Source organism: Carassius auratus, chromosome 5, assembly GCF_003368295.1.
Source record: "Carassius auratus strain Wakin chromosome 5, ASM336829v1, whole genome shotgun sequence".
NCBI classification, from domain to species: domain Eukaryota; kingdom Metazoa; phylum Chordata; class Actinopteri; order Cypriniformes; family Cyprinidae; genus Carassius; species Carassius auratus.
This window is the reverse complement of record NC_039247.1, coordinates 5443282-5454693: the sequence shown is the minus strand read 5'-3', so window position 1 is coordinate 5454693 and position 11412 is coordinate 5443282. Positions and strand designations below refer to the sequence as shown.

General features: G+C 35.9%; 1 protein-coding gene across 1 annotated transcript; it reads right to left on the bottom strand.

The window, feature by feature from the left end:
* Positions 1-323: 323 nt before the first annotated feature.
* On the bottom strand, positions 324-9916 carry LOC113072121 (leucine-zipper-like transcriptional regulator 1). The gene is made up of 21 exons (XM_026245260.1): positions 9702-9916; positions 9397-9577; positions 9256-9318; positions 9117-9173; positions 8564-8643; positions 8380-8488; positions 8186-8266; positions 7989-8046; positions 7339-7478; positions 6861-7062; positions 6063-6173; positions 5876-5968; positions 5675-5770; positions 4289-4469; positions 4025-4194; positions 3780-3936; positions 3556-3682; positions 2188-2337; positions 1767-1872; positions 1259-1339; positions 324-832 (listed from the first exon to the last, which is right to left on the bottom strand). The coding sequence occupies exons 2-21, from the start codon at positions 9564-9566 to the stop codon at positions 716-718; spliced, it is 2349 nt and encodes a 782-aa protein (XP_026101045.1). The 5' UTR covers positions 9567-9577; positions 9702-9916; the 3' UTR covers positions 324-715.
* Between the last annotated feature and the right edge of the window lie 1496 nt (positions 9917-11412).

Sequence of the window (11412 nt, the reverse complement as noted above, 5' to 3'; positions counted from 1 at the left end):
CACATAATGGTTATAATATATATATATATATATATATATATATATATATATATATATATATATATATATATATATATATATATATATATATATATATATATATTGCACTTGTTGCAATGCTGTTATTTACTTATTTTATATTTTAATTGACTATTATCAAGAAACTAATGAAAGCCACTATTGAAAAAGTAAAATATCTGAACTCATTATTGTAATTTAGAGGGAAAATGTTCATAATTGTCATAAAAAAGACACACGCACAAAAAGGTAACCCTAAAATGTATTAATTTTCTTTATGCAGTATCTCATTTCCTTTTCTTTTCTTTTTTTTTGTGATTTTCTTTCATTATGTGGGACACAATAACTATATGTCTAATTAAACACCAATGTTGGCCATTGACAGATTTGATGTGCACTACCAAATAAAGGTATTTGTCAGAAATATATGCACATTAAAACGAATGTAAATGTGAGTCTAACTTTTTGCAGTTTTACCATTTTTGCAATATCCAGCATGTTTCTCCTACACAATTAGGCCAATCAAATCTAGGGGAACGTGAAGCAGCAAACAAGACCCAATCTGACTGAGGTGGGGTGTGAGGCAGGATTATACGGGCTGGGAGGAGGTGCTGGATGACAAGGGAAGGAAATGGCGTGGAAGCAAAAATGAAAAAGTTCATAAGGGATGGGATGGGACGTGAAAGGGGAGGAGAAACTATATATCAGAGCTCATCTCAGTGCACTGTTTGTCTGATATGTGGGATGCCAGCGAGTCAATGATGTCCAACAGCAGCGGTTGGCTGAGCGATCGCAGGTTGGGGAGCTTGGACACCTTCAGGGAAGGAAGGAGAACCAAAGAAATAAATGGTAAACAACACAGGCCATGCAAGAGACCGCAAATAAACAGCCAAAAAGAAACTGATAAGGGCCAAACAGGGCCAAATAGACCAGAATGTCAAATATTTTTAGGGAACTCTGTTAACAAAGGCACTCACTGGCATTTAAAATATTCTATAATTGTTTGATGTAGCCAAAAGTGGGACAATTTATGACTTCTGGTGTGAGTTTAATTGATTGTTAACAATGGTCATGATTAAATAGGCCTAAATGCAGTTACAGATCTCTCTGTATTAATAAAATGACACATTTAACAGTTTATAGAGGCAGTCCACATGGCAGTGAATATCTTGGTGATGTGTTTTTAGCCGTGGCGAGGCAGCCAGCACACGCTCAGAGCTGTGGTCAATAGCACACCCACCTTGGTGAACTGATGGACTATTATATGCAGGCAGTGTTTCTTCATGTCCAGGGCTTGAGTCTTATCAGCTGCTTCCAAGATCTGAAGATACAAAAGGTGATAGCATGCGTATGCAGTTCTTGATCATCAAATGGTTTGAATGTTGAATGTTTTTTCAGGATTCTTTGATGAACAGAAAGTGCAAAACACCAGCATTTAATATTTGATGGACAGAATCAAAAATAACGCTGCCATGTTAACTTGTGTGGATTATTGTGATGTTTTTATCAGCTGTTTTGGACTCTCATTCTGACGGCACCCATTCACTGCAGAGGATCCATTTGTGAGCAAGTGATGTAATGCTACATTTCTCTAAATCTGTTTCGATGAAGACACAAACTCATCTACATCTTGGATGGCCTGAGGATGTGTACATTTTCAGCAAATTTGCATTTTTATCTGAACTATTCCTTTAATTTCTGACTGGCCCCAATCTTTTGACTGGTAGTGTATGATATTTGATATATACCTGTAAGACATTCTCTACAGTAACATTCATCTCCAGATTTTGCTTGCAGTAGGCCTGCAGTCTGTTGTTGGAGAAACCGTAGTAATAAGGTGCTGCAAACAGGTATCTGTGCGCCAGTTAAGGGCAAACAAATCATTTAAAATTTCACTCCAATTTTATCTATGGATTTCTTCCACCTGTTTTATCATCCACCTAGAAAATTGCAAGTAAGCGCACACATCTCCTTAACAATAACACTATTTGAGGCATCATTCATGTCTCTTGCAAGGGGAATGAGTTTTGTCCGAATTTTTGTTAATATGACACTTACATGTTCAAATGTATAACAATAATAATAGAAAAGGGGGTCAAAATCATTACCAAAAATAAAGATTACATACAGTGCTATAAAATGAAGAGCATGAGGCAGTAATAAGGATACAGCGAGTCCTCTGGAGGCATGTTGACGTCCCCATAATAAATATAACGCAGCATGGACTCAAAGGCCTGTGTACTTGGAACCATCTCACCTATCGAAATGTTCACCTGCCCGTCCTCTGGCATGAAGGAGCGGAACATGGCCTCAAAATAACTGTCAAAGAAATCGAGAAGACAATCAACTGGTAAATTATCAAAAGACACAGTCAAAAAGATCAAGACAGATTTGGAATGGCTGACCAGCTTTTATTTATGTAGAAAAATAAAATAAGTAATATGCACTACACTGCACATTTTGTTCATGGAATACCCAGATCACTTGCTGCATAACCAAAGCAGTGCTATTCTTCTTAACCTAATCTATTAAAACACATTTGTTATAAATGTAAAAAAAAAAAAAATATATATATATATAATATAATATATATATATATATATAAAATTACATTTAAATTAAATAAAAATTTTACATATATGCATTTAGCAGACACTTTTATCCAAAGCGACTTACAGTGAATTCAGGCTATCATTTTTTACATATCATGTGTTCCCAGGGAATCGAACCTCCAAACATTGCACTTATATATATATAAAAACAACTTTCAGTTACACTTTCAGTAAATATTTCAGTTAGCTGCCAAGGCAAACTTTCTTATTTTAATTTAGTTTAATCTGAAGTACTTGAATTGCTCAAATTAAAACTGAAAATATCCTAAAACGGACATAAAAGTTATTCAATTAATAAAAAAATAAAATAACATTTATAAAAAATTTATTTTTTTTATTTTATTTTGGTGTAAATAAAGCCGTTCTGACTTTTGAATTTTATATACTTTTGAATTTATGAAAATTTTTATATTTCAGTTGGTATGGAAGGTCCACCTGCTCTCTACCATGAAAAAATGTTGCATAAAATGAGTTCCTTCAGGCAAATGGATGACAGTTTATTTTGACTACTATAATAATATTTTACAAGTTCATTTGCATTGTCATTTTTTTTTCAGCCGAGATTTGAATACTATGAGTAAAACACAGCGCTCGTTTTCAGGAAGGTCTGTTTTATGGACATATGCAACTTTAATGAAAGAGGCGCATTGTTTATATGTAAATGTGGTCTATTAAGAACACAGTCATACACTCATCTTTTTAAAGGGACAGAACACACAAGATATTTTAAACAATGTTGGTAACCAAACACGGTAGCCACTGACAACCATAATATGAAAAAAATACATATACTATGTTCAGTGCCTACTGTCAACTGTTTATTTGAACCTCATTTTTGGGTGAACTGCCCCTTTAATATTTTACATGCAAAGCGAGTTTTTGTTGAAGTCCTGTTATAGGCCCTGGGGACTATTGGGTTCATTACCTGGAGCGAGCAGCAAGTATGGCCTTATGTGCAGGGCGCGGATGACCATCTAGCAAAAGGATGATGTCACAGAACTCATGGCCCGCCCCCTCTAGACAAGCCTTCATGTCCTGCACCAGAGATGTGCCTGAAACAAAATATTTTTTAAGCCATACGCTCCATTTTGCATCTGTCCTGAAAGCTTGTGTGTACAAAAATATGTGAGAAGATGTTTTCCTTTTTACCAATGTCCACCGGCAGATCTGAATAGACTCGGGGAGGAGGCTGTTGTTTGCGTCGCACTATCTCCACGATCAGCGGAGTGGACAGGTGCTCAAACTCTTTGGTCATGATCACCTGGTTAAAGTGACTTTCCTTCACCACAAAGTTCAGGCAATGTTCCTGGGGGCAGAAATATGGAGATACAAAAGAGTATTTGACTCTCTGGCAAGGTCATTTTGTGATCAGGAGTGTGTTACTTCAAATTTACCTTGAGCTGGTCCAGCTGTAGCTTGTTTGCATTTTCACACACACTCAAAACGTTCTGCAGATCGACAGATGCCTCAATGTACTGAACACAGAGCTGCTCCAGTCTGGACAGTTTGAAACTCAGAGCAAGTTTATACACATCCATGATCAACAGCACATCCTGGACATGACCTGAGGAGAGACGTGAAGAAAATATGACACTCACCTCTTATTAAGCAGACCTTCACAAGGCATATCAGGTAAACAGGTGTTTAGTGTAACTTACCTCTACGTGGGTACTGTATCTTGTCTGTGTACAGGAACTGCATCAAAACCTCAAATGGTTGTGCGTCTGCTTCTCTGATTGACACTTCCAATAAAGGAGGACCCCTTGACCTTCCAGAGCTGTCCTTCTGACTGCCTGAGCTAGAATCCTCACTCTCCTCACTGCATTCCAGTTTACTCTTCTACAAAAAAAAAGAGAGTCAGAGAGAGAGAGAGAGGCTAAATATTATTTTACATTCTGACTGGCCAAAAGTAAACAGATTTGGACATGAATTTTCATTCCTCCTTAAAAGAATGTACATAAAATTAGTGGTCGACCGATATATCACCAAGGCCGATATATCGGCTGATACTATTTTTCTGCTTGGCTGATGTGTTCGATGCAGGACTTTTATTTTGACGCCGCTGAGAGCGGCAGCGCCTGAGTGCATACAGTGCTCACACTCTCTCTTGGTCGTCATCGTCATTAACAGTTCTGTCTAACATAGATGGACGTCTGTCAAACAATCAGAACGGTTCAACAAAGAAATTAATGTATACAGAAGGTATTATAATGACTGCTTTTATATTAGGCCTATAAGTAATAGAAAGGCAAAGATTATAATACTTTCTCATTTGCCATCAGCATTAAGCAAATATGCATTCATATAATTTAAATAAATCATTGAATGACTAATGAACATTTAATTTCACAAACCTTGCAAATTTAGTCGAATCCAGCTGTGAGATCTTGTTTTGATTGAATGCTTTAAACTATCTTTTGATTTCAAATTATACTGCGCTTTATGCATTTGCCCACTGTCATATTCATGTCATTTTCACTGTGTGCTGTGCTGTATGTAAAATGAGGATTACCCTTGCTTTATTTGAAAAATATGATTACTGGTTCCCTGTTGGTTACAGTGTTTTTTTAATAAAGTCTTTTTAATAATATTTTTATTAAATATTTATTTATTTGTGAAAAATACTGTCATTTAAAGTATAAGCATGTTTCATTTAATCCATTGTCAAATTATTTCACATTTTTTAAATATTAATAATCGTAATTTAAAAAAATCCTATCGGCTTTATATTGGCTATTGGCCCCCCTAATTTCCAAGATATCGGCATCAGCATCGGCTGTCAAAAAACACATTTCGGTCGACCACAATACCGGGACAATGGAACAATACCAAGGATAAAAAAAGTATGCAAATAACCCAAATAAAAATAGTGCAAGTTAAACAGCAATAAAAAAAAAAATCTAATATTTAACAATAATTTGTTTACATTATTTTAAATGTCTCCTTAAAGATGCGTACAGAATTGACTCATAATCATATTTAATAAGGATGTACACATTTAAAAGAATGTATATCTACATTCAAACGATGAAAATGAAACAGACCTGTTTCTGTCGATCTCTCGCCTGTAGAATCTTCTTGCGGAGCCACTTACAGCGAGCTGTTACAATGGCAATATGACCCAGGACCTTCTCCTCCCTCTGTAAACACAAACAGTTGAGTAGAGGCGATTTATTACTAAAACAATGCCAATTATTCAGATTGACAGTGTGTATCAGACTTTCTTTTTTCTAGGACAAACTGACCTCCCCCAAGATAAACTCTACATCACAGAACTGACGGTTCTCCCACAGTTTGCCATAGTCCTCATGAAGTGTGCACTTTGGATAACAAGAAAACTAGTACACAAGGTAATAAAGAACAGTTAGAATAATATAGTATGTTCAACTGAATTAGACTAAACAGATGTATTTCTAGAGGTCAGGCCCTCACCTGAAACCTGTACATTTCTCCACTGCGCACATTATTGTCCACAGTCCCCCCGAAGATGTACATGGCATCATGGATGACAGCCGCTGCATGGAACAGCCTCCCACTTGGCATCTGTAAGAAATCCACATCACAGTTCTGAATTATAGATTACACACCACAGACCAATAGGTAAACCCTTTTCCACTAACAACTGAGAAACTCAATTAACTCATCAAAAAGAATGGTGAAAACATCCAGAATTGAGTCTTTGGTGCTTATAATGTTGTTATGAATTTATAGGTACTATGATCTGTTCAGATTTACTTCATATAAATCGATGCAAATAAATTAATTATCATGCGTTTTTATGTTTACTACACTACAGTTCAAAAGTTTGGGGTAGGTAAGACATAAGTCCCTTATGCTCACCAAGGCTGCATTTTTCACACCAAAAATAAAGTAAAAAAAAAAAAAAAGTTCGCAATTTAAAATACCCATTTTCTATTTCAAAATATTTAACAATTTAATTTATTTGTGTGATGCAAAGCTGAATTTTCAGCATCATTACTCCAGTCACATGACCCTTCAACTCATTCTAATGTGATGATTTGATGATGCTCAAGTAATATTTCAATATCAATGTTGAAAACAGCTGTGATGCTTAACATTTTGATGAAACCACAATCCATCTTTATTTAGGATTCTTTAATGAATAGAAAATGTAAAATAACATCACAAAAAACTAATTTGCAATGCCTGTTTATAAATTTGATGTTATTGTGGTAATTCAAAGTCACATTCCTATGAATTCTCTAATACCTCGCTGTCCGTGCTGGCCTGAATGACCTCCCATGTCTGGGAGTCCACATCATAGCAGTGCAGTTCATTGGGAAGAGTGTTGTCTGCTGCTCCTCCAAACACATACAGGTGACGGTCAAACGCCACCATGGTGTGTCCGTAGCGTCTCTGAGGGGGCGGAGGGGAGCCACGCAGCAAGTGCTCAGTTGGGATACGGGTCCATCTGAAGAGAAAATACACTGCTTATTGAGTACAAATAAATTATAGTTCCTCTTTATGTAATGTTGAGCTGAAAATGACACCACTGTATTATAGAGCTGCTTTATAGCTGAAACTGATAAACTCTCATTGTTTATCTTGTTTATTACCGTGAAGCTGCTTTGAAACAATCTGTATTGTATAAAGCGTTATATAAATAAATGTAACTTGACATGATAAAAGCTTGTGTGCATATTACACATGAAATGACATTAATCATGTTCCTCTTTGCCGTGCTCACATGTGGCCTTTGAATTCAAACTGAAAGAGGTTGTTGGTGATCTTTGCTCCACTTTGGCCGGAGAAAACAAACATCTTATCCTGACATACAGCTACTGGGAAGTTACAACAGGAAGGTGGGATTTCACCACTTTGTTCAATCTAAAGGAAACAAAGAAAGCAGTAAATCATGGTGCATGTTTACTGGCAGGTAATTGTGTATTTTATAAGCTTTAATGTGAACACAAAACCCTTAAGTAAAAGTTTAAAATCACATAACACAGTCCTGCATCTTGGAAGATAAAATAATTGTGATTTGAAAAATAGGCGAAATATTATCTAATTTGATGATACAGAGTTCAAAAATATCAATAAAAACTTTCTATCATGGATAGCTTTTAAGAATGTTTTTCCCCAAATATATACATATTCAAATACTGCAGTTAATGACAAAGTTTTTGTCATTTTATGTTGCAATTTGGATGTTGACATCTACAGATTTAGCAGAAAACAAAGAGTAATGTTTGCATTTTCTGTTACTGGCACTAATTCAGGATTAGCCATAAAATAATGTCTTCAGAATAATTAAATCAAGTTAAAATTGATTTAATAATGGCGGTGTCATAATTAAACAATCCTGTTTTTGAATTAAAGTTATGCAAATATAGTCACCTCTTCCCAGTATGCCTGCTCACGGTCCTGAAGACTGATGGTCCACATGTCATTTAGCCTGTTGGAAACAAAAAAAAGGCTTCATACATATATTGAGCAACATAAAAAAAAATGTTATGTTGGAATAGATTTGTTAAGGTTACAACATATTTATATTTGCTATTCAAAGCTGTGTAAAGATTCACTAATACACTTGCCTGGCATTTCCATCATATCCAGCAAAAATCCAAAGCTTGTCGTTATAGACCGTGGCTCCATGAGCCGATCTGGCAACCAGACTGGAACATAAAATACAAAGAAAAAGGCATTAAAAATACAATTGTGTGTCAGACAGACTATAACACAATTAAGAGTATTACAGATAATATGAGTAATGATCAATATGATTTACCGTCCCTCCACCTTCCATTCTGTCCACTGCCCAGTGGCAAACTTGTACTCAAATAGATCATTTTTGTTTTTCAAGTTAGAGTTTGAATAGATGTCTCCAGTGTAGCCGCCTAAAAAACAAGTAACGAAAACATTGAACACGCGGGAAAGAAAACACAACATTAAATGTTACACTGAAAACCTACCAAACACAAACATGCTGCTTCCGTACACAACAGCAGAGTGGTGGTATCTTGGTGCTGGTGGGGTCCCAGTAGTAAACGCCCTGTTTAAGAACATAAATATATAGATATAAGAGGCGATATAAAATCATATTTAAAGGGTAAGTTTACCCAAAAATGACTCCAGACCCATAAGACCTCAATTTCATCTTCGGAGCACAGTTTAAGATATTTTAGATTTAGTCTGAGAGCTTTCTGACCTTCCATTGAAAATGTATGTATGGTATACTGTCCATGTCCAGAAAAATAATAAAAACATCATCAAAGTAGTCCATGTGACATCAGAGGGTCAGTTAGAATTGGACATGGACAGTATACAGTACATACATTTTCAAGGGAGGGACAGAAAGCTCTCGGACTAAATCTAAAATATCTTAAACTGTGCTCCGAAGATGAACAGAGGTCTTACGGGTTTGGAACGACATGAAGATGAGTCATTAATGACATAATTTTCATTTTTGCACATTTTTGCAACCCTTTAAGCACATCCACCTTGCGATTGTCATGCAACACTCACCGACACCACGAGCAGTCCTTCACATCAAACCGCAACAGGTCATTAAGCATGTTCTTGCTGAAAGAAATATTAATCCAAATGAGATCCTTCTGCAAATATTGGAGTTTAAGGAAGTAAGTAAAGAAAAACAAATAGTCACCCATTGTCTCCTCCAAAGACGTAGATGGCATCTCTGTATGCCACAACAGTGTGTTTGCTACGCCTGCAAGAAACCCAATATAGACAGTTTTTAAAGCTGAAAACAAAATATCTAATTAAACATTAATAATAAAAAGTGTACCTTGCACCCACAAACTCATCACATGGTGGTAGTCTCCTCCAGCGGTGGACGGTCTCAAAAGGCCCAAAGTTGAGTGTCAAATACTCAACACTGTCAGAGCAGCTGTGGTCAAAATCAACACTAGGAGCCACTTTGGATTTACAAGACATGGCTCCAGGAAACCATGACATTCAGTTCACATCTAACAAGGTTTATTCCAGCCGAAGATCACGTTTAGAACGAAAAAAAAAATCTAACGTTAATGTGTTTGCAAGTGCTCATCTAAATCATGTTGCCTGAAAGATTATGATTGTTTACAATCTTACCTTCAGTCTGACTAACGTTAACCTAGCTAACGTGATAACTGTATCTGATCATCTAGCACGGTCTAATAATCTAAAAGCATAATAGAAACCGAAATATGAAAAGAACATTAAATATTACACTGCAACGAGTCGATAGAAAGAAATGATATTCTGAAATATATATAAATAAAAAGTGCACGTCTTCTAGCTTTTGGGATCCTAACGTCAAGGGAGGAGACGAGACTAACTGACATGCGCGGATTCGCGGCTTTGATTGGAGGAGAGCACACTAGACGTCATCAACAACATAAAAACACACCGAATTAATTACACATATTTTTATTTATTACAATATTTATTACAATTAATTTAATTTTATTACCGAACTTAGTTTTTTTATTCTTAGATGGACTCAAACACATGATGTCATACGCGTGACGTTGCATTTTCATTGGTTGAAAATATTAGGGACGGGAGCAAAGCAGGAAGGTGACTGGAGCTGGCGGAAATGTGTTTGGCGGCGGCACCATAGACAGTAAAGGGCGGAACAGTATGAACGATTTGTATGAAAATGGAGATATGACGTTTTATTGTTGTTGGTGAGTCATTAGTGGTATGCAAGTAGCTGAAAATTCATAAACTCACGCTGAAAGTGTGAAGGCAGGTTCTACTATACTAAGTTAATGATTTGAGTCTTGAAGATCACGTTACTTGTCAGCTATGGTTTTACAAATCAGTCAACATTCTGCTTTTTTGCAGTTAATTGTCCTAATGTTGTTATTTTATTTATATATTTCAAAATTAATTTGTTTGGTTGGATTCGAGAGATCACACAGTATCATAACATCTATGCTGATAATCAGGTAATGCATTTTTACCGGTAATGAAGAAGATCTTCCTGCAGTGGGTACAGCTCAAAGAACTTTCAGCTTTGTTGTTTGGGGTTACAGAAGGTTGCTCTATTAATTTATCTACAGTTTCAGAACTTTGTCTTAAAGCAGCTTTTTAATTTTTATTGTAACTGTATTTTATTTGAAGGTGCATTACTAAGTTTTTTTTTTAAGGATGAGTAGTACAAATGAGCAAAAAAAAGTTTAAAATGTACACTTGCAAGAGATTAAGTCTCCAGTTACTGTATATCAGTGCTGAAAAGTGTCAGTATGAAGTCCAAAACCTTATAAAGGTTGTTTAGGAATGTGACACATAAGCAAAAACGCATACAGTATGTAAAGGAAAAGTTGACCCAAAAATTAAAATTGGTTAAAAATGTACTTACCCTCAGGCCAAGATGATCCTCTGCAGTGAATGGGTGCCGTCAGAATGTGTTCAAACAGCTGATAAAAACATCACAATTGACTAAAATACAAGTCCATAATATTGCTTTCTTCAGTACAAAAGTCATCACGTCTGAATCAGGAGAGAAATATGCACAGATCAAGCACCATTTACATGTGAAAACAGTCTAAGACAGTTCTGAAATGTTTTGGTGGAATTTATGTGAGTGGACAATGGGAAGAAAATTGACTTTTTCACTGTTAAAAGCAGTCTTATGGATATTGTTAAAAGCAATATTATGGATGACTTGTATTTTGGTCTTGATGGATTTGGACTGAATTATTGTGATGTTTTTATCAGCTGTCTGAACTCTGATTCTGACAGCAACCATTCACTGCAGAGGATCCATTTGTGAGCAAGAGATGTAATGTCAGGGTTTCCGCAGGGTCTTAAAAAG

Coding starts and splice junctions, on each gene's coding strand:
- LOC113072121 (XM_026245260.1), bottom strand. CDS start 9,566: ATGTCATGGTTTCCTGGAGCCATGTCTTGTAAATCCAAAGTGGCTCCT. Junction 9,319..9,396: donor GATGAGTTTGTGGGTGCAAG/GTACACTTTTTA, acceptor GGTTTCTTGCAG/GCGTAGCAAACACACTGTTG. Junction 8,644..9,116: donor AAGGACTGCTCGTGGTGTCG/GTGAGTGTTGCA, acceptor GTTCTTAAACAG/GGCGTTTACTACTGGGACCC.